The sequence below is a fragment of the Pongo abelii genome, chromosome 19 (genome assembly GCF_028885655.2).
Source record: "Pongo abelii isolate AG06213 chromosome 19, NHGRI_mPonAbe1-v2.0_pri, whole genome shotgun sequence".
Lineage (NCBI taxonomy): Eukaryota > Metazoa > Chordata > Mammalia > Primates > Hominidae > Pongo > Pongo abelii.
Window position 1 is genome coordinate 75,182,100 of NC_072004.2, and position 23,593 is coordinate 75,205,692.

The 23,593-nt window shown below is 44.2% G+C and overlaps 1 protein-coding gene across 2 annotated transcripts in view; it reads right to left on the minus strand.

Annotated features, from left to right (window-relative positions):
* EFTUD2 (elongation factor Tu GTP binding domain containing 2) overlaps positions 1-23,593 on the minus strand; it is a 48,487-nt gene that overhangs the window by 23,270 nt on the left and 1,624 nt on the right. The window contains exons 2-11 of one of the 2 annotated variants that reach the window (XM_063717909.1): positions 21,149-21,246; positions 20,196-20,304; positions 12,387-12,552; positions 11,052-11,130; positions 9,445-9,520; positions 8,897-8,962; positions 7,493-7,528; positions 6,357-6,447; positions 5,361-5,443; positions 1,713-1,879 (exon numbers count right to left, since the gene is read on the minus strand). In XM_063717909.1, coding sequence (XP_063573979.1) covers positions 1,713-1,879; positions 5,361-5,443; positions 6,357-6,447; positions 7,493-7,528; positions 8,897-8,962; positions 9,445-9,520; positions 11,052-11,130; positions 12,387-12,552; positions 20,196-20,300 — 869 coding nt within the window. In that variant the 5' untranslated portion in view covers positions 20,301-20,304; positions 21,149-21,246. 2 annotated transcript variants of the gene reach the window in all.

Consider the following 23,593-nt stretch of genomic DNA (forward strand, 5'->3'; position numbering starts at 1 on the left):
TTGCCCAGGCTGGCCTTGAACTCCTAGCCTCAAGGGATCCTCCCGCCTTGACCTTTCAAAGTGCTGGGATTACAGGCATGAGCTATCACAATTGGCCTTTTTATTAAAATATATTTGTCATTTCATCCTTTGGACTCATGATGTCACACTGGACTCTAGTCTTTCTCAGTCCTTGCAGAGATGGGGTGAAGATATTCCTTTTGAAAAGTAGTGCTACACACTGGGAAGGCTCCTGAAGGTAACCGTCTCTAGCCACACAGGTTCCATCCCCAATCCTCAAACGGAGAGGCATTCTTTCAGTTGGAGAGGCATTCTTTCAGTAGGATGGCCTCCTCACAGGCCCATTTGAGGGGCTGCAGGAAGTCATCTAGCACATCTTTCAGCCTGTAGTAAGACTGTCTTTAAGATGTATTTAACCTCTGTTTCAAAGGCCCTTTGAGATTATATTCTAAGGTATCATAACCATCACTCACATGTATTAATGCAAGCCCTAAATCCATCTTGTTGAGAAGCAAGTATATCCATAGAAACACAGCAAACAGTTCTTAATTTATTTAGACTGTGTTAATTATAAAATAGCAGCTAACATTATTCAGCACATCAGCTGCTACATTGCAAGCACTGTGCTGTGTTCCGTCAAATATCTATTTAATTTCTTATAACATCCCTTGTAAGTTATTATGTTAACTTATACTATAAATGCCTAATAATATTTGCCATTATTGCTATTAGGCAAATATTATTCCTTTTTTACCGAAGCAGAAACTGAACTTAAGTAATTTGCCCAACTTTATTTTACATGGTTGGTATGTGGTGAAGATGAGGCTGATCCTAGAGCCCAGGCTGGGTGCAGTGGCTCAAATCTGTAATGCTAGCACTTTGGAAGGCCAAGGTGGAAGAACTGCTTGAGGCCAGTTTAAGACCAGCCTGGGCAACATAACAAGACTCCATCTCTACAAAAAATAAATAAATAAAAATAAAAATAAAAATAAATTGGCCGGGGGTGGTGGTGGTTTACGCCTGTAATCCCAGCACTTTGGGAGGCCAAGGTGGGTGGATCACGAGGTCAGAAGATCGAGACCATCCTGCCTAACAATGAAGCCCTGTCTCTACTAAAAATACAAAAAATTAGCCGGGCATGGTGGCGGATGCCTGTAGTCCCAGCTACTTGGGAGGCTGAGGCAGCAGAATGGCATGAACCCAGGAGGCGGAGCTTGCAGTGAGCCGAGATTGTGCCACTGCACTCCAGCCTGGGCGACAGACCAAGACTCCGTCTCAAAAATAAATAAATTAATTAATAAAAAAAAAAATAGCCAGGTATGGTGGCACATGCCTGTGGTCCCAGCTATCAGGAGACTGAGGTGGGAGGATTGCTTGAGCCCAGAAGTTCGAGGCTGCAGTGAGCTGTGATTGTGACACTGCACTCTAGCTTGGGTAACAGAGATCCTATCTCTAAAAAGAGAAGAAATTAAATACAGCTCAAGTATTGATCATAATAGTGAACTGCAGATGTGTTAAGCATCACAAGTGGTTAAGGCGCAGAGGTAATAGTATGGAGTCAACCCCTGCAGAGTCCCAGGATGTGCCTCTAGTTTTGCCCAACAAACTCATCAACACATGCTAAGAAATAAATCAGAATTGTTCCCAGAGGTATTCAGGGTTAAAACCCAGAGTCTCTGAGGACAGGAAATCCACTCCCAGGGGTTTTCTACCTTATTAATCCATTGACCTCATCCACAATGTGGCGCAGCTTGTAATACGCATCAGTTGGAGGCAGCTTCAGCTCCAGGATCAGCCGGTCAATCTTGTTGATGCACACAGTGACCGCCAGCCTCTCCTGCACCGCATGCTTGATCAGCCGCTCTGTGTTCAGCATCACCTGAGAAACACAAGGCTTAGAAGGTGGTAAGAAGAACAAGGATGGCAGAAAGTTCAAAGCAGAACCAAAGAAGGCACTATTTCAAACCACCATGAAGCCTGGGGAGAAAAAAAGACCTGGGGAAATATTACTGGGTGGAAGCAGGGAGCATCCTGCCTGAAGATAGACACAGGAACTTTAAGAGGGCACCTTGCAGGATTGAGAAACGAATAAACCCACGAACAATGATGTTGGGTGCCAGGTTTCTCAGTGCTAGAGAAGGAACTAAGAAGGCTGGGAAGAGCCGGTGGTGCTGAAATGGAATTGGGGGTAATTAGGATTAATGCATGATTTTTAATATATGTGTGTAAAAATAGTTATAGATATGTATGAGTATATATAACCTAGCTGTGCTCAGTGAAAGGGCCTAGAAGCAATGTATATTTTTTTGAGAGACGGGGTCTCGCTCTGTTGCAATCGTGATGAGCACATCCAAACCTTTGTTTCTAAATACTAGTCCCCACTGGCCAGGCACAGTGGCTCATGCCTGTAATCCCAGCACTTTGGGAGGCCAAGGTGGGTGGATCACGAGGTCAGGAGATCGAGACCATTCTGGCTAACACGGTGAAACCCCGTCTCGACTAAAATACAAAAAAATTAGCCGGGAGTGGTGGCGGGCGCCTGTAGTCCCAGCTACTTGGGAGGCTGAGGCAGGAGAACGGCGTGAACCTGGGAGGCGGAGCTTGCAGTGAGCCAAGATCACGCCACTGCACTCCAGCCTGGGCAACAGAGTGAGACTCCGTCACCAAAAAAAAAAAAAAAAGAAAAAAGAAAAAAATACTAGTCCCCACTATAAGCCAGAGCTGCTAGGCTAGGTGCAGTCACTCACACCTGTAATCCCAGCATTTTGGGAGGCCAAGGCAGGAGGACTGCTTGAAGCCAGAAGTTCAAGACCATCCCGGGCAACAGAGCGAGACCCCGTCTCTCAAAAAAAAATATTTAAAAATAAGCTGGGGATGGTGGCACATACTTGTAGTCCCAGCTATTTGGGAGGCTGAAGTGGGAGAATCACTTGAGCCCAGGAGCTCGAGCCTGCTATGAGGTATAATTGTACCATTGCACTCCAGCCTGGGCCAGAGAGCAAGATGCCATCTCTTTGAAGGAAAAAAAAAAAGCCAGAGCTCCCTGAAGAAATGGCTGAGTCCAGGACTGGGACAAGGAAAGATAAGTCTAGAACATCTTTTTGTGCTTGAAAGTAAGGAAGTGCTCAAAAAACGATGAGACGTGAAAAAGATGATGGAATCAGCCTGAAGGAGCTCTCAGTAGCCAAATCTGGGACGAGAGCACTAGAGCACCGGAATGCATAAGGACAGTAACAGATTATAACTCACTGAATAAAATGCAAACCCAAACATCCATAGTGATAACAAGCAAATGGGGGAGACACAAAAGCACTTCTTTACAACATAATTCCAACCAATAGGCCAGGCGTGGTCGCTCATGCCTGTAATCCCAGCACTTTGGGAGGCCGAGGCAGGGGGACTGCTTGAGGTCAGGAGTTCAAGACCAGCCTGACCGACATGGTAAAATCCCATTTCTACAAAAAATACAAAAATTAGCCAGGTGTGGTGGTGGGCGCCTGTAGTCTCAGCTGCCTGGGAGGCTGAGACAGGAGAATCACTTGAACCTGGGAGGCAGAGGTTGCAGTGAGCCAAGCTTGTGCCACTGCACTCCAGCCTGGGCGAAAGAGCAAGATTCCATCTCAAAAAACAAAACAACAACAACAACAAAAAACAACAATGGCCGGAAGTGGTGGCTCACGCCTGTAATCTCCACACTTTGGGAGGCCTAGGTGGGCGGATCACCTAAGGTCAGGAGCTCGAGACCAGCCTGGCCGACATGGCGAAACCCTGTCTCTACTAAAAATACAAAAATTAGCCAGGTGTGGTGGCGTGCACCTGTAATCTCAGCTACTTGGGAGGCTGAGATAGGAGAACTGCTTGAACCCAAAAGGCAGAGGTTGCAGTAAACCGAGATCGCACCACTTCACTCTAGCCTGGGCAACAGAGCAAGACGCCACCTCAAAACCAAAACAAAACAGAAGGAATAAGAAGAGTTAGAAGACTCACTATTTGCAACTATTGTAGGAATAAGCCAAGAATCATCAATGGATGACAAAACTAGTAGATAAAGTTTGATAAGGAGAAGAATAACCAGATTCTAATAACCAGAGCCTAATCACGAGGAAGTATTAGACAAACCCAAATTGAAAGACATTCTACAAAATAAGTGCCCTCTACTTTTCAAAAGTGTCAATGTCATAAAAGACCAAGAGAGGCTAAAGAACAGCTTCAATTCAGAGACTTGAACATCATGAAAATTAAATGCTATGCATCACTCTGGATTAGGGGAAAGAATTCTATAACGGAAATTGTTGGTATGATTAGCAAAACTGAATAAGGTCTGTAGAAAAAGATCTGTACAACAGGACTGTATCAATGTTAAATTTTCTGATTTTGGCAACTGTACTGTGGTTATGTAGGTGAATGTCCTTATTCTTAGAAAATACATTCTGAAATATTTTACTTTCAAACGGTTCAAGGGGAAAACATACACTGTCTCTCTGTGTGTGTCTGAATGCGTACAAAGAGAGAATTATGAAGTAAATGAGGGTGGGTTCTTTGAACAATTCTTGCAACTTTTCAGTTTGCTGTTATTCCAAAATGAAAAGTCAGTTTAAAAAAAGACAATTCTGGCTCCCTCTGCTGGCTGTCTCACCAATGATAACACGAATAAGGTTAGCCAAAGTGTTCCATCTCTCAATTGAGGAATACAGAAGACACCCTGGTCTTTTAACTCCAATCTCTTGGAAAAACGCAACTAATGTTAAAAATCCACTTACAAGAACATACACTCCTCCCTTCCTTTTATTTACATTTGTCATTTTATCTTTGTGTTTTCTGAATAGCAATGAGTCTTATCATTTTGAGCTTCACTGAGCAGGAAGCAAGGGCACCCACACTGATCATTTTTTTTTCTTCTTTTTTTGAGAGAATGTCTCACTCTAGTACCCAGGCTGGAGTGAAGTGGCGCAATCTCGGCTCACTGCAACCTCCAACTCCCAGGCTCAAGTGATTCTCCTGCTTCAGCCTAATGAGTAGCTGGGACTACAGGCATGGGTCACCACACCTGGCTAATTTTTGTATTTTTAGTAGAGACGGGGTTTCGCCATGCTGGCCAGGCTGGTCTCGAACTCCTGACCTCAGGTGATCCACCCACCTCAGCCTCCCAAAGTGTTGGGATTACAGGTGCGAGCCACCACACCCGGTGAGAATTAATTTTGAACTTCATTTGCTGCTTTAATTTTAGAGCAAATTTGAGCCTTAATCCCAGAGAGTTTCAAGTTCTCTGGCTTCCGGCTCACTCAGTGCTCTGGGTATTGTTGGGGGGTGGGGGCAAACATAACAGGTAGATGAGATTCTGGGAGCTGAGTCTGACTCACCCCCTCAGCAGCATCAATGAAAAGGACCACTCCATCTGAGATGCGCAAGCCAGCTGTGACCTCATCAGAGAAATTCACATGTCCTGAAAAGCAAATACTAAGTAAGTCATCATTTGGTGCAGGATAAAGCACAATTAACTGGTAGGGTGAACTGAGGGGGCACTTCAAAGCCTGTGAACCTCCAAATATCCCCTTTCCCTCCTCGCCATAACCCCCTGCAGGGTAAAAATATCCCCCATTAGAGTCATATTCTTGCATTAAGCTTTTCTACGGGAGGCTCCCTACATAAAAAGAGGGAAGTGCCTAGGAGAGCATGAGTCCACACACACAGACCAGCTTAGCCTAATCAGCAGTAAGCAGAGTTCTGTGGGACTCAAGACAATCTGGAGGCAGGAGAAAGGCCAAAGGAGGGCCTGGAGCACAGTGTGCTGTTCGAGGAAGGCAGTTCCTGGCGAGGTGCTATGGGGGCAGGAGCTGAGAGGTATCAGGACACTGGGCATCAGATGGTGCCAAGAAGGCAAATCAGCCAAAATCTAAAACCTTCCAGTTTTTAAAAACTCTGCCCCAGTTGGTCCTTTCCACAGGAGGAAGAGTCAGCCAAGGTGCGCTGCTCCCAAGGTCATCAGGATGTTCGCCAGTCTCCTTCAAAAGACTGAGAGTACTCAAGGCCAGGGACTGGCTCTGACTCACCTTTAGCGCCCCAGCAGATAGCATGGGGCCTGACAGGCTGAAATGAATAAACGAATACAATTCCCTAACATTTTTAAATATTCGAAAGAGTAAAGACATGAATAGGAGGCCTGGAGTATGATGCTTGCTAAATTAACAAGTCAGAAACAAAGCAGAGAGTCAAAATGGAAAATGGTTTCAATGAAGGTGAGGGAATGTAAAAACAAAGATGCACTGATGCACTGCTCTGTTCTGCTCTGGAAAGTGAGAGGACACACGCAAAACCAAGACAAGGTTCTAATAATCAAAAGCCAAAGGATGTCCTACCTGGAGTGTCCATGATATTGAAGAGATAAGATTTTCCTTTGGTGTCTGGCAAGACCACTGTCACAGGAGTGCTTTTGATGCCTACACCTCTCTGAAAGGAACAAAGAGTGGTCAAGACCTCTTCCTATGCAAGAGGGGTTCATTTTGTTTTTGGGGCTCCCCAGTTGCTAGTAAATTACACTGATGCCTCTCCTTATAGTGGGTGATTTTTATCTAGGCCTCTAGCCAGCATGACCTTGAAGATAAAATATCTTGGTGTTAGACAGCATTTTTGGGGGGCTTGTTTCAAATGTGAAAAGATGAAAATGAACTACTGCAAACAAAACAGTATTAAGCCGTATCAGAGAATCCAGAGTCCTAGAATCTCATCCTCTTTATACGTTAGAAACAAAAACAATAGCTGAGCACCCTGAAAGTAAAAAGAAACAATCTGGGGTATTTTAGTTTTTTAAAAAAAAAAGAAATATAAAAGCTATGACAGGAATAAACATTTTTTTTTTAAAACTCCAGTCAAACAAATATATAAATACATTATAAAATAATAACAGCTAACATTGATTGCCTATCTATCTTTACTAACTCCAAGTGCCTTTAGTTAACCATACTTAATTATACTTAAAACTTCCATTAGGAAAAAGGGACAGAAATAAGGGGGGAAAGAGAAGGGGTCAGAGAGTAGAGAGAAAGATCCGGATGGAAAGACAAAAAGAGAAACACAAAGATATAGGAACCCATTTTCAAAGAGAAGCTACTCCTAGAAAGAGGTCATCATATGGATGGAGTCACCCTGCGGATTTTTAAAGGATGATGTCATTTTAAAAAAATCACGTTGAGCTTCTGCATAACTTATAGCACAAATGCAGACATCGCCTCTTAGTATTTCCCCTATATTAGGCCAAATTTAATCTAGTCAAGAACAGGAGGGTTCCCCTCCTAACCTACAGCTTGCCTACCCAGTTCTTTTTCAAGTTATAACCCTGGAGTAACTGGGGGAAGGAGATGGGACGTGAGAAGTGGAGAGAGAGGAGTAGAGTATGAACTAAAATGCTATCATAAAGGCTCCTCTACATTCCCTACAAAACTATTACTGGTGGGTCTGGTGTAGGTGACAATCAGATTCCCCAAGGCATGCTTACCTCTTGCTCTGTGAAGAGGATGTCAGTATAGCACAGCTGAAAAAAATTAACTGTTGTTACCACCTGAGTTCAGACTGCTCTCCCACAAACGAACCATCAATCACTTTCCCTCACCACCTCCCAGCTCAAGGGTTTCTTTGAGATTAAAGAGAGAGAGAGAGCAGGGTGTCCCCACAGCAATTCCAGACAATGAGACCAGTGCCCTCCCAGCTAGAAATGCTCCTGGGTGTGTGGAGGGATTTTTTTATTTTTACTTTTCTGGAGGCAGAGTTTCGCTCTTGTTGCCCATGCTGGAGTGTAATGGTGCGATCTCGGCCCACTGCAACTTCCTTTGACTCCAGGGTTCAAGAGATTCTCCTGCCTCAGCCTCCCAAGTAGCAGGGATTACAGATGTGCGCCACCATGCTCAGCTGATTTTGTATTTTCAGTAGACACAGGGTTTCACCATGTTGGTCAGGCTGGTCTCGAACTCCTAACCTCATGTGATCCCCCCGGCTCGGCCTCCCAAAGTGCTGGGATTACAGGCGTGAGCCACCACACCTGGCTGGGTTTTTCTTTTTGGTTGTGATTTTGTCTTTTTTTGAGACGGAGTCTCACTCGGTCACCCAGGCTAGAGTGTGGTGGCGTAATCTTGGCTCACTGCAACCTCTGCCTCCCAGGTTCAAGCGATTCTCCTGCCTAAACCCCTCAAGTAGCTGGGACTACAGGTGCGCACCACCGTGCCCACCCAGCTACATTTTGCATTTTAGTAGAGATAGAGTTTCGCCATGTTGGCCAGGCTGGTCTCAAACTCCTGACCTCAAGTGATCTTCCTGTCCTGGCCTCCCAAAGTACTGGGATTATAGGCATGAGCCACTGCTCTTTTTGAGTTGGGGGAGGTCACTAAAGACTAGGTATAGCTGAGAGATAATTTATATCAAATGCACAGAATTCTTAGTGTGGTAAAGGGAGACATGTGTCAGCCTTAATGCTAGAGTGTTAAAACAATCAATCTGGCAGGGTTTGAACATTTATTGCACTGAGACTTGCAGACACAGTTGGCCTCATTCACAGGCATTTGAATTTACCATGAAAACCAGGTACAATTGTACCACATTTATAGAGCAGGCTATTAATACTATGACAGGAAAGAATAGACAATAAAAGTCAGGATATATCACAACAGAGGAGGGATCCCAAGTGCAAAATGGATCATCCCAAAATACCGCAGCTCAATATTCTCTATGCTCCTGAGAAAGTTGAAATTATTTTCTTACAGTCTATTAATAGAGATCACAATTATAAAGCTGCACTTTGGAGGCATCATTATTTATAGAGAACAGGAAGGGTGAAGGAAGGAGGAGAGAGACATCTCTATCTGTTCTGAATGGTTCATCCTAAGCCCTCAACAGAAGTTCTACTTACATCTTGGTCATAGCGCTTTCTGATTTCCGGGTGAGTCTGCTCAATTAAACAATCTACAAAACATGTCTAAAAGGGAAGAAACAGTTAACATCTGCCAACCACAGAGGAAAATTTACTGTGCCCTTCCCCCAGCTCCCAATACACCACATAATTTAGGGATAAGGAGAGAAAAAGAAGAGCAAGGAGGGTTATGGGACAGCAAAGAATTAACACTGAAGCCACAGGATTATTTTCAAATAAAAGATGAAATCTTTCTTAGACAGGCATCCCTCAGGAAATGAATACTTATAAAAATCAGAGTAAGGCTCAATTTCCCATCTTCTGTCCAGATGTAGACACAAGGCTCAGGCATGCAAGTGGCTTAGGAACAGGCTCCACCTGCTGCTTGGGAAAAGCCAGAATTTCACAGTATGACTTCATAACAGGCATGCAGTACCCCCAGTCAGGAGGTTGAGCCTTGTGACCTCAAACTCAACGGCTGTGACTCTAACACATGAGCAGGCACAAAAGAGAAATCCTGTTCCAAGTAGCTGAAAGTTCTGTCTTACCTTGCCATGGTGGAGATGTCCACAAAGGGTCACATTTCTGATGAGCTCTGAGTTATCCATCAGATCCGCCAAGAAACTGGAAGGACAAAGGAAAAGAGAAAAGAGACACTGGCAAACGTTTCCAAATGAGGAGTGGTGTAAAGGTGTTTCAGGTATTTTTGGCCAGGAACAACTTTCAGACCAACTGGAGTGTGCTCAGGCAGATGTGAATGTCTATACTTACATAGCTCTGGCTTTGGGAACGCAAGAAACTTATCCAAGAGGTAACACAATCTGTGAATGGACTATCACAGGGATTTCAATAGTAAAACAGCAAGACTAAAAAAGGAAGAAGAGGCTGGGCATGGTGGCTCAGGCCTGTGATCCCAGCACTTTGGGAGGCCGAGGTGGGTGGACTACCTGAGGTCAGGAGTTCAAGACCAGCCTGGCCAACATGGTAAAACCCTGTCTCTACTAAAAACACAAAAATTAGGCCAGGAGCAGTGGCTCATGCCTATAATCCCAACACTTTGGGAGGCTGAGGCCACCATGACCAGCTAATTTTTGCATTTTCAGCAGAGACGGGGTTTCACCATGTTGGTCAGGCGGGTCTTGAACTCCTGACCTGAGGTGATCCACCTGCCCTGGCCTCCCGAAGTGCTGGCATTACAAGCGTGAGCCACCACACCCAGCCAGGACTTCCAACATGGCGAAACCCCATCTCTACTAACAATATAAAAATTAGCTGAACGTGGTGGCATGCACCTGTAATCCCAGCTACTCGGGAGGCTAAGGCAGGAGAATCACTTGAACCTGGAAGGTGGAGGTTGTAGAGAGCTGAGATCATGCCACTGCACTCCAGCCTGGGCAACAGAGTGAGACTCCGCATCAAAAAAAAAAAAAAAGAGAGAGACAGAGAGCACCTAAATGATCCTACACATATATCTACCCGCTTTTGCTCTCCTTTTCAAAATAAAGAGTTGAGGGCTGGGCATGGTAGCTCACGCCTGTAATCTCAGCACTTTGGGAAACTAAGGCAGGAGAATCATTTGAGCCCAGGAGTTTGAGACCAGCTTGGGCAACATAGTGAAACCGTACAAAAAACACAAAAATTAGCCAGGCATGGTGGTGTGTTCCTGTAGTTCCAGCTGCTCAGGAGGCTGAGGCAGACACATCTATTGAGCCTGGGAGGTCAAGGCTGCAATGAGCCATGATTGTGCCATTGCACTCCAGCCTGAGCAACAAAACAAGACCTTGTCTCAAAATAACAACAAAAAACAAAATAAAGAGCTAATATATTCCTAAAATACTCAGCAGTCTTACTGAGTCCAAACAGGCTCTGGTGGACCCAACAGTGATAACTGTGATACCCAGATCTCCCTTAAAGGCTGGCCTTCAACATCAAACTAAAGATCTAGAAGAGGAAACAGCTAACATTTAGGTGAACACCAAGAGAAAATTTAAGATTGACCCCAAATATCCCAGCAGCCACATAAGCTGAAGGAGAATTTGAGAGCTATGTACGGCCACAATTTACTAGCTATTTCAGCCAAAAGCCACCTCTTATCTCTACAAAAACATGAACCCACAGCATTCCTGCAGAGAAGCTGAGAAACCTTGTAACTTACTCCATCTCATACACCGTAACAGGTAATGTCTGCTCCATCAGAGTGAATTTCTTGGTTTTCACTGGCTTAATAATGGGTTCTAGAAGAAAAAAAAAAGGTAGTGATGTGTAGGTGGGCATAAAACATAAAAATTTGGAGCACTATTCCATTAGACTGACCTTTCAGAATGTATGATGTATGACATCAATTTATTTTACTCTCAAGGATCACTCATATGTTGAGAAAGTTTTGGAAATGCTGTTTGGCATGAGACAGTGAAGGACCTTGAATTGTGGAAAGAGGAGTCTGGGCTTCATTTTGAGGGACAGTGGGAGGGAGGGAGGGGGAATGGATGTAGGTTGAGGTCAATGTCAGCTCAAGATCTTTCCTTGCATTTATAAGATGCAATTATTTTCCAAAAGATCAATGAAAACTTTTTTTTTGGGGAGACAGGGTTTCACCGTTACCCAGGCGGAAGCGTACAAATGGCGTGATCAAGTGATCGTCCTGCCTCAGTCTCCCGAGTTGCTGGGAGGCATCCACCACCATGCCCAGCTAATTTTTGTACTTTTTTGTAGAGATGGAGTTTCACCATGTTGCCCAGGTTGGTCTCGAACTGCTGGTTCAAGCGATCCTCCTGCTCTGGCCTCCCAAAGTACTGGGATTACAGGCATGAGCCACCACTTCCAGCCTATGAAAACTATTAAATGGACAATAAGGCTGGGTGCAGTGGCTCACGCCTGTAATCCCAGCTCTTTGGGAGGACAGGGCAGGCAGATCACTTGAGGTCAGGGGTTCAAGACCAGCCTGGCCAACATGGTGAAACCCCATTTCTACTAAAAATACAAAAATTAGCCAGGCATGGTGGCAGACACCTATAATCCCAGCTACTAGGGAGGCTGAAGCAGGAGAATTGCTTGAACCAGGGAGGCGGAGGTTGCAGTGAGCCAAGATTGTGCCACCGCAATCCAGCATGGGCGACAGAGCAAGACTTCGTCTCAAAAAAAGAAAAAGAAATGGACAATACATATTATGAGAACTGGTTAAAAGGGTTGGAGTTATTTGGATGGAAAAACATATCAGGCCACAGGGTAAATAAACTTAACAACAGTCTTCATGCACCTAAACTGATAGCAGATAAATAAGAAATAACTCTTATTTGCTTAGAAACTAGTTAAGAGCTTTACTGAATATTAAAAGAGGATTAACTAAACCTTAAACCAGAAACAGTACCTGAAGGTAGTAAAGAAAAACTGATCAATTCATTCACTGAACTTTTAAGGTTTGCTGAGAGCTATGAAATGAAGTTTCCAGGTTTCAATTTCACTCCGCACAGCCCAGCTCCTCCTGATGTACCTGTGAGAGGCTGAGTGTCTTCTTCTTGAACTATGGTCTCCACCTCAGGACCATACACCTCCTCGGCTGTTGGGTAGTACTTCTTGTCCTCATGCAGCACCACCTCCATCCCGGGGTGGTCATCGTCATGATCTCCTATGTCATCGTCGTCGTCATCATCATCCATCTGAAAGCAAGAGGGAGAAGGAGAATCGAAGAGGCACACGCTTTTCCTGTTTGATGTCTGACTACCTCCATGAGTGAGAGCACTGACTGTACATGCTGGCCAGCTTCTTATTCTGAGTTCTATGCCAGTGGGGCAGGTTCCACTCCTTTGAGACCCTTCACAAAGAGAAGACTCTAAGCCGAGGCCATGGACAGTGCTCGTGGTTCAAACTTGCCCCTTTCTGAATGTGGGCCACTGGTCACATGTGGGTTGAGACTGGAGAAAACAAATCACAGCACACCCCTTTACGGGGAAAAAAGCAACTTTCTCCAAAGGCAGAAACCAAAAGCCAGAGGTGAAAACTGGAGATAAGCCCATACCTTTAAAATTTTCACTTATATCCACAGAATTGTTTTTGGAAAATAACTTTGTGATAGATAATAACAGGTGCTGGCAAGGATGTGAAGAAACTGAAACCTCACACACTGCTGATGGGAAAAAGGTGCAGCTGCTTTGGAAAATAGTTTGGTAGTTTCTCAAAATGTTCAACACAGAGTTACATATGACCCAGCAAAGTCCACTTCTAAGTATATACTCAAGACAAATGAAAACTTATGGCCACACAAAAACTTAGAAATCAATGTTCATAGTGGCATTATTTATAATAGCCAAAAAGTGGGAACAACCAAATGTCGATCAACTGATGACTGGATAAATGAAATGTGGTACATCCATACAAAAGATTATTTGGCAACAAAAACAAACAAAATACCTATACTTGCTATAGGTATATACATGCTACAACGTAGATGAGCCTTGAAAACATGATGCTGAGTAAAGAGGCCAGACTGAAAAAGCTGCATATTATATGATTCCATTTATATGAAAATATTCAGAATAGGCGAATCTATATAGACAGAAAGCAGATTGCCCAGGGCTGGCAGGGTAGGTGTGGGTGGGAGGGCAATGGTTAAGGGGTGTGGAGTTTTTTTCTGAGATAATAAAAATGTTCTAAAATTGATTGTGATGACAGTTGCATGACTCTGTGAATACCCTAAAAGCCATTAAATGGTACGCTTTACAATTAAATAACTTCAAATCTACCTCCTTACAAATTAACCCATAGTCATATGCAACATTAACGAAGCCATTCTCACTCCTGCTAAAAAGTCTTCCAAATAATCTAAGGTGGCCACCAGATCACCCTTTAACGTCCTAAAACACTTACTGAGCACTTAATATGTGCTAAGCACTGTTCCAGGTGTTAGTAATAAAGCAATCAAGGAAAAAGAGGCGCTACTGAAGCAAAAAATCTGCAGAGAGAGAATAAGCTCTACAGGTACCTGGGGAAGAGCATTCTAGTCGGCTGGTGAAATAGCGAATGCAGAGGCCCAGAGCCAAGAGCATGTGGCAACTTTGAGGTTTAGCAAGGAAGCCAATACGGTGAGAATGGAGCAAAGGATGGGGGAACAGGAAGCTGCGATCACATGGTAGGCAAACAGACAGGATCTTCTGGACCGCTCTAAGAATTTGGACTTTACTTTTACTCTAGAGAAAAGTAGGGGGGGAGGTGCCATTAGTATCCAGTGGGTAGAGGCCATGGCTGCTGCTAAACATCCTACAACACACAGAGTCCTCACAGAAAGAATTATCTGGCCCCAATGTCAACAGTGCTGAGATGAAGAAACTCTGCACCAGGGGTTTGGAGCAGAGAAGTGATATGATCAGACTTCTGTTTTAAAAGAACCACTCCAGCCCCTATGCTGAGAATACACTAGAAGCAAGAAGATTAGTTAGGGGGCTACTGCAGTAATTCAGGAAAGGAATAACAGTGGTGGTGGCTTGGAGTAGACAGAGTAGGAACTGGGAAGGTGGTGAGGAGAGGCTGAATTCTGGATACATTACAAAGGTAGAGTCAAAACTGTTTTCTAATGAATTGAAAGGAGGTGTGAGAAAAAAAGAGAAGCAGCAAGGCTTTTGATCCGAGCACTGGAAAACAGCCTTGCCTTTATTGAGATGAGGAAGAAAGACTGTAAGAGCAGGTTGGGGGAGCAGGGAGGGGAAAGCTCAGTACTTACGTGTGAGATAACGCCAGGCTTGAGATTCCCTGTTAGACATTAAGTAGAGATGCCATGTAGGAAGGTGGACATACAAACGTGACATTCAAGGGTAAAGTCCAGATTGGAGATACCAATCTGAACCGTCATGAATAAAGTTATTTGACAGACCGGATGAGATCCCCAGAGGAGTGAGTATAGACAGAGAAGAGGTCTGAGGAATGACGCCCCGGGCCTGCTGACACTTTGAAGTCAGGGAGATAATGAGGAAGCAGCAGCAAAGGCTGAGAAGGGATGGTCAGTGAGGAGGAAAACCAGGGGTTCTCTGAAAGCCGAAGGAAGAGAGTATTTTAAAGAGGAGGGAATGATCGGCTGGGACAGACAGATGCAGGCAGGTCATGTGGGCTGAGGGCTGGGAACTGACCTTGGGATTTAGCAAGGCAGAGGTCAGTGGTGACCTTGACAAGAGCTGTGGAATGCGAGAGACAAAAGGCTGGAAGTGGGTTTGAAGGAAAATGGGAGGAGAGGATCTGGAGACAGCAACCATGACCAACTAATTCGGGATGTGCTGCACTGGAAAGCAGGGAAAATCTGGAGATAAATGAAGGGGGATATGGGGTCAAGAGAGAGTATTAGGATGAAATGACATTTTATCTGTGTATGCTAATGGGGATGATCCGGTAGACAGGGAAAACTGATGGCACAGGAGACAGACAGCAGAATTGCCAAAGGTCTTGAGTGGTGAGAAGGGATGGGATTAGTTTCTAATAGGCAGAAACATGACCAAATCATTCGTAAGAACGGAAGGGAAGGCATCATATATGAGTACAGATGTAGGCAGGTGGGTAGAGGGACTGCTGAGTGCTTGTTTTCCTTCACACAAATTCCAGCATGCCAACCTCTTCCTTAAGAACACAAAACCCTCCAGTGGTGAGACCGGCTACCTCCTACCATCTTACACTCTACTTCTACTAAAGTGGCCTAAGATTACATTAGCTCTTTTGGCAGCCACATATATCCTACTGGTGGTGGCTCCAAACAGCTATCAAGCCAGTTTTCTCCTGCCCCATACTGCTGAATATATTATGAATCTAACTGCAGGATTTTATATAATAATTTCTGACTGCCTGTAATGATCTCTACCCAAGTCTACAGTAGCTCAACAAGTCTAAAATAAAACTAAACAAATATTCTTTTATCATTGCTTTTTTTAATTTTTAATTTTTTAATTTTTTTGAGATGGAGTTTCACTCTTGTCTGCCCGGGCTGGAGAGCAGTGGTGCGATCTCAGCTCACTGCAACCTCCGCCTCCTGGGTTCAAGAGAGTCTCCTGCCTTAGCCTCTGGAGTAGCTGGGACTACAGGCGCATGCCACCATGCCCAGCTAATTTTTGTATTTTTAATAGAGACAGGGTTTCATCATGTTGGCCAGACTGGTCTCGAACTCTTGACCTCAGGTCATCTGCCCACCTCAGCCTCCCAAAGCGCTGGGATTACAGCCATGAGCCAACGCACCCAGCCTTAGAATGGACATCTTTCTTTCCTGTCTCCATTACCAAAATCTATGCATCTCTACTGTTATATACCTCAATATAATTAAAAAAAAAATCTGTCCAGGTGCGGTGGCTCACACCTGTAATCCCAGCACTTTGAGAGGCTGAGGCGGGCAGATCACCTAAGGTTGGGAGTTCGAGACCAGTCTGACCAACACGGAGAAACCCCATCTCTACTAAAAATACAAAACTAGCCGGGCGTGGTGGCACATGCCTGTAATCCCAGCTACTCGGGGGGCTGATGCAGGAGAATCGCTTGAACCCGGGAGGTGGAGGTTACAGTGAGCCGAGATTGCGCCATTGCACTCCAGGCTGGGCAACAAGAGCGAAACTCTGTCTCAAAAAATAACAATAATAATAAATCTATGCATCTTGTGGACTAGGAGGCTATAACCCTCATTCTGCTGGAAAGAAGGTAGACCAGTACAGCCATTTTAAAGGGCAATCCGACAGTACTTAGTATAAACATATCAACTAAGTATAAATACAATAAGCATATATAGATAGAGATATATATAATATCCTACAACCAGCAACTCTGCTCTTGGGAATATAACCCAAAGAAATTTTTCCACATTGCATAAAGGGACACATATGAGAATGTACACTGGATTATTAATTATGGTGAGGGAGGGCTGGTGACAGGTAACCTGGGTGTCTATCACTAAGAGAGGGATGTCACCAGGGCAAACCGAGTAGCAGTCAGTTCCCACAGACTAGATGTACACACAGCAACAGGGAGAAACCCTAAAATGCACCACTCATCATGATGCTGAGTGGGAAAAGAAACAGAACAATGCAGACAATGATACCATTTACTTAACATACACACACACTATGCAACTCATAGAAAAAGAAACATACATAAATTACAAAGAACTGTGGTGGCAGGTATGGGAATGAGATAAATGGGAATTAACAAATTAATTAAATAACAGCAGAGCTCTGCACAGCAATGACACTGAGGAGTAAGAACTAAAAAGTATGAGTGACTCAACTGTCTGTACTGAGGTAAAAACCTTCATAGGGTCTCACTCTGTTGCCCACGCTGGAGTGCAGTGGCATGACCATAGCTCACCACTACCTCAAATTCCTGGGCTCAAGCCATCCTCCCGCCTCAGTCTCCTGAGTAGCTGTGACTATTGGCATGTACCACCATGCTTGGCTAATTTTTAAATTTTTTGTAGAAATGGGGTCTCACTACATTGCCCAGGCTGGTCTCAAACTCCTCGGTTCAAGTGATCCTCCTGCCTTGACCTTCCAAAGTGCTGGGATTATAGGTGTGAGCTACTAAGTGTTTAGCCCATTATTCTTTATTTTTAAAATTTTTTTGTTAATAGCTTTATAGAGATATAATTCATATTCCATACAATCTATCCATTTTAAGTGCATAATTCAATAGTTTTTAGTATATTCACAGAATTGTGCAACCATCACCACGATCAATTTTAGATCATTTTCATCACCCTAAAAAGAAACTCTGTTACTTACCAATTCCACCCGCCTTCACTCCCAACAAAAAAATCCTGCCTCAGCCTCCCGAGAAGCTGAGATTACAGGCACGCACCAGCACACCCAACTAATTTTTTGTATTTTTAGTAGAGATGGTTTCACACCACGTTGGCCAGGCTGGTCTCGAACTCCTGACCTCAAGTGATCTGCCCGCTTCAGCCTCCCAAAGTGCTGGGATTACATGTGTGAGCCACTGCGCCTGGCCTATTACTGGGTTTTTAGTCCCAAATTCAGGTATGTTGGGATCACTTTGAATTTAGATTCTGTTACCCAATATGTTAGTTTTACGTCATGTGCAAATTAGACAAACCTCTGTTCTCTGTCTTTACCCAAGTCACTGATAAATAGGCTGAATGACGGGGCACAATGGTTCACCTATGTAATCTCAGCATTTTGGGAGGCCAAGGCGGGCAGATTGCTTGAACCCAGGAGTTCGAGACCAGCCTGAGCAACGTAGTGAAACCTTGTCTCTATTTAAATATATATTTTTTAAGTTGAAAAGGACAAGACCAAACATAGATGCCTAGGGCATGTCACAAGAGCTCTGCTGATGACCCATTAATCAAAAATCTTTGTGTCCCACTGTTCAACCAGCTGTGACCTCCTCTAATTGTATTATGATGCAGCCCATGTTCTTTTCACTAGGACATCATGAGTTACAGAGGTTAACTGGGGAAGAAGAGTGAATGGAACGAGAACAAAGGAAACCTTTCTATCAACATGGTTTGAATGAGAATGTATTCATGAATTACCTATATAATTAAAGAAAAACACACCGTAAAACCTTTTTTTTTTTTTGAGATGGAGTCTCGCTGTGTCACCCAGGCTGGAGAGCAGTGGCTCGATCTCAGCTCACTGCAACCTCCACCTCCCGGGTTCAAGCAATTCTCCTGCCTCAGCCTCCTGAGTAGCTGGGATTACAGGCATGTACCACCACACCCAGCTAATTTTTGTATTTTAGTAGAGACGGGGTTTCACCATGTTGGCCAGGCTGGTCTCAAACTCCTGGGCTCAAGCGCCTCAGCCTCCCAAAATGCTGGAATTACAAGCGTAAGCCACCACACCTGACTGTAAACCTTATTTTCAAAAAGAAAAAAAAAAGCTGGTTTATAAGACATCAATAAAAAACTTCAAATGTCTTGCCCAAATCAAGATACATCATGTCCACAGCATGCCCCTGACCTGTGTCTCAACCTAGTAATCTATCACGAGAAAATGATTTTTATAAAACTTATGCTAGCTTCCTAAGTACTCAACAGTCATTTTTTTTTTTTTTTTTTGAGACCGAGTTTCACTCTTGTTGCCCAGGCTGGAGTACAGTGGCACGATCTTGGCTCACTGCAACCTCCGCCTCCCGTGTTCAAGTGATTTTCCTGCCTCAGCCTCCCAAGTAGCTGGGACTACAGGCACGCACCAACAAGCCCGGCTAATTTTTATATTTTTAGTAGAGACGGGGTTTCACCGTATTGGTCAGGTTAGTCTTGAACTCCTGACCTCGTGATCTGCCCACCTTGGCCTCCCAAGGTGCTGGGATTACAGGCGTGAGCCACCATGCCCGGGCCCTTTCTATTGCTTTTATGCATTTCTGAAAATCTGAGCTTGTGAGGGAGCTCCCAGTACAGCTGCAGCTGGAAGAGTTGAGTATCTTTTCCAAGTGGGAATTATTCATGACTGTTAAAAGACACTTCAGGGAAATGGAAGAACTACTGATCAACTAGAGCTCAGATTACAAAACCATCTCATCAATGAAACTACATATTCCCTTTTGGAACCTTAGTAGCTAAGCTTTGCTGGAGCAGTATGAGATCCCACTAAGTCATGTTATAAAAAGGACAATCTCAAGAGACATACCCAGGGTATCACTGGAACACAGAGGATTCAAAATTTCATTATTTTTTAAAAAAAGGTAGGGGGGTGAGGGGGCAGGCATGGTGGCTCATGCCTATAATCCCAGCTCTTTGGGAGGCCGAGGCAAGTGGATCGCTTGAAGTCAGGACTTCAAGACCAGCCTGGACAACATAGTGAAACCCTGTCTCTACTAAAAATACAAAAAACATTAGCCGGGCATGGTGGCACACACCTGTAATCCCAGCTACTCAGGAGGCTGAGGCATTGAGAATCGCTTGGATCTGGGAGGCAGAGACTGCAGTGAGCCAAGATGGTGCCACTGCGCTCCTGCCTGGGCAACAGGGTGAGACTGTCTCAGAAAAAAAAAAAGAGGGGGCTGGGCATGGTGGCTCATGCCTGTAATCCTAGCAGTTTGGGAGGCCAAGGCAGGTGGACTGCTCGAGCTCAGGAGTTCAAGACCAGCCTGGGCAACATTTCGTCTCTATGAAAAATAAAAAAAAAATTAGCTGGGCATGGTGGTGCATGCCTGTAGTCCCAGCTACTTGGGAGGCCAAGGTGGGAGGACCACTTAGGCCCAGGAAGTGGAGGTTGCAGTGAGCTGAGATTGCGCCACTGCACTCCAACCTGGCAACAGAGATCTTGTCTTAAATAAAGTGAATAAGAGCGAGATGAAAAGAGCAATATATTTGTTTTACCTCATCAAGATCTTTGGTCTCTCTACCCAATTCATCATCATCTTCATCAGAATCAAGCTCTGGTCCAATATAATTCCCAAACTCATCATATAAGTCGGTATCCATGATGCTAAAATTCAAGGAGAGAAGAGTTAGATTCTGGCAAGGTAATCAAGGCCTACATGTGGTGGCTCCACCTGTGTAGTCTTAGTCTTGTGGCTGGCCATACCCCGTTCACATGCCTCCTCTCCAGTGACATCAACCTACTGAATGCTCCTCCCAAAGCCCAGTACTTTCCTCAAGTCTCTGCCTTACTTGTCTCTATTTATGTAGTCTTCCCTCCACTTTTCTTTTTTTGGGTTTTAAGGAGCAGAGTTGAATAGGCAAGAAGGAAGAAAGAAGACAGAAGGAAGAAGCTCCGCCGTACAGAGATGGGGTGTGGGGGGGCGCTCCAAAGCCGAAAGAGGAGGTCCCCCTCCCTCCACTTTTTTAATACTAAATTTAATTTTAAAATAACTCAGTATCAAAAAACGGCAAGAACAGTACAAATAACTTACTTTTTCCTAAATTATTTGAAAGTGAGCTGTTGACACAATGGCTCATCACCTCCCAATACTTTAGTGTAAGGGTGGGCAAACTCTGGCCTGTGGCCACATCTGGCCCCTCCAGCTGTTTTTACATGGCCCTCAAGCTAAGAATGCTTTTTCACATTTTTAAATTGTCAGGGAAAAAGTCAACAGAAAAATATTTCATGATACATGAAAATTAATTATAAGGAATTCAAATGTCAGTGTCTACTAAAAAAGTTTCATTGGGAGGCCGGGTGCGGTGGCGCATGCCTGTAATACCAGCACTTTGGGAGGCCGAGGCAGGCAGATCACCTGAGGTCAGGAGTTTGAGACCAGCCTGGCCAACATGGCAAAACCCCGTCTCTACTAAAAATACAAAAATTAGCTGGGTATGGTGGCTCACACCTGTAATCCCAGCTACTCAGGAGGCTGATGTAGGAGAATCCCTTGAACCCAGGGGGTGGAGGATGCAGTAAGGCGAGATGGCATCACTGCACTCCAGCCTGGAAGACAGAACAAGACTCCATCTCAAAAAAAAAAAAAGTTCCACTGGAAAACAGCCATGTATATTCATTTACATCATTTACAGTTGCCTTTACACTGTAATAGCAGAGTTGAGTAGTTGAGACTGAAACCATATGGCTCACAAAGCCTAAAATATTATCCAGTCCTTAATAGAAAAAGTTTGCCAACCTCTCCCTCACCATGTGTGATTCCTACAAACAAGAACATTCTCCTACATAACCACAATACAACCATCAAAATCAGAAAATTAATATTCACACATTACTACCACCTACTTTACAGATCCCATTCAAGTTTCACAGATTGTTCCAGTAATACCTTACACACCCAAGGATCCAATCCAGGATCATGTTTGCATTTGGTTGTCAAGTTTCTAGTCTCTTTGGATCTACAATCTTCAGTCTTTGGATCTACAATCTTCAGTCTTTCCTTCCAAGGACTGTCATGACATCCTTAAGGATGTCCCTTGATTTGAGGTTGTCTGATGTTACCTTGTGATAATATTCAGGTTATGCATTTTGGGCAGGAATATCATAAAAGTGATGCTGTGTTCTTCTCAATGCATTTCCTATCAGGTGATACATGATTTCGATTTGCCCCATTAGTGGTAACGTTAACTTTGATCACTTCATTAAGGTGATGTCTGTCAGGCCTCTCCATTGTAAAGTTACTCATTTTCCCTTTGTAATTAAGTAGTGTTTTGTGGGTTTTCTCCACTTCAATTACTGAAATTCTATTCAAAGAAACAGTTCAAATGCCACCACCTCCTTCAAGCTTTCCTAGCTCCTCAATTTCTCATCCCTCTATCCTACTAGAGCTTTTTGCACCTTTATCAGTATTTAATTTTGTCTTAAATAGTAGGTAACTGGCTGGGCGCAGTGGCTCACGCCTTTAATCCCAGCACTTTGGGAGGCCAAGATGGGCGGATCATGAGGTCAGGAGACAGAGACCATCCTGGCTAACACAGTGAAACCCCGTCTCTACTAAAAATACAAAAAATTAGCCAGGTGTGGTGGCACACATCTGTAGTCCCAGCTACTCAGGAGGCTGAGGCAGAAGATTCACTTGAATCCAGGAGGCAGAGGTTGCAGTGAGCTGAGATCGCACCACTGCACTTCAGCCTGGCTGACAGAGCTAGACTCCGTCTCAAAAAAAAAAAAAATAAATAAACAAATAGTAGTTACTAATTACCATCACCAACTATAGTTTATAAGCAATAAATAACAGACCAGAGCATCAGGGCTCTGGAGTTGGAAGACTTAGATTCAAATCCTAACTTTAGTCACCAACAACTATGTAACTTCAGTTAAGTTACTTCATCTCTTCGAACCTGATTCCTATTCTTTAACTGGAAAATGGAATGAATAATCCTCACTGAATAAATGCTTATGAGGACTAAATAAAACACCCCATGTAAAGAATTTACCAGAGTCCAGCCGGGTGCGGTGGCTCACGCCTGTAATCCCAGCTCTTTGGTAGACTGAGGTGGGTGGATCACGAGGTCAGGAGATTGAGACCATCCTGGCTAACACGGTGAAACCCTGTCTCTACTAAAAATACAAAAAATTAGCCGAGCGTGGTGGTGGGTGCCTGTAGTCCCAGCTTCTCGGGTGGCTGAGGCAGGAGAATGGCGTGAACCTGGGAGGCGGAGCTTGCAGTGAGCCGAGATAGCGTCACTGCACTCCAGCCTGGGTGACAGAGTGAGACTCCGTCTCAAAAAAAAAAAAAAAAAAAATTTTTACCAGAGTCCTAGGCTCAATAAACGTTAGCTAGCATTATTTTTTGCCATCCTTGATCATGAGAACCCTGTGTTCCATGCACCCGCTTCTTCCCTTCACTTCTTTTATGATACTAAATTTAATTTTAAAGTAACACCAAAAAGTGGCAAGAACAGTACAAATAACTTTCTTTTCCCCAAATATTTGACAGTATGCTGCTGACACAATGCCTCTTCACCTCCTAATACTTTAGAGCAAGAGTTGACAAACTCTGACCTGTGGCCAAATCTGGCCCCTCCACCTGTTTTTGCATGGTCCTCCAGCTAAGAATGCATTTTACATTTTTATTTTTTTATTTTTTTGAGACGGAGTCCCGCTCTGTTGCCCAGGCTGGAGTGCAGCGGCATGATCCCGACTCACTGCAACCTCCGCCTCACAGGTTCAAGCGATTCTCCTGCCTCAACCTCCCAAGTAGCTGGGATTACAGGCACCCGCCATTACACTTGGCTAATTTTTGTATTTTTAGTAGAGACGGGATTTCACCATGTTGGCCAGGCAGTCTCGAACTCTTGACCTCAGGTGATTAGCCTGCCTTGGCCTCCCAAAG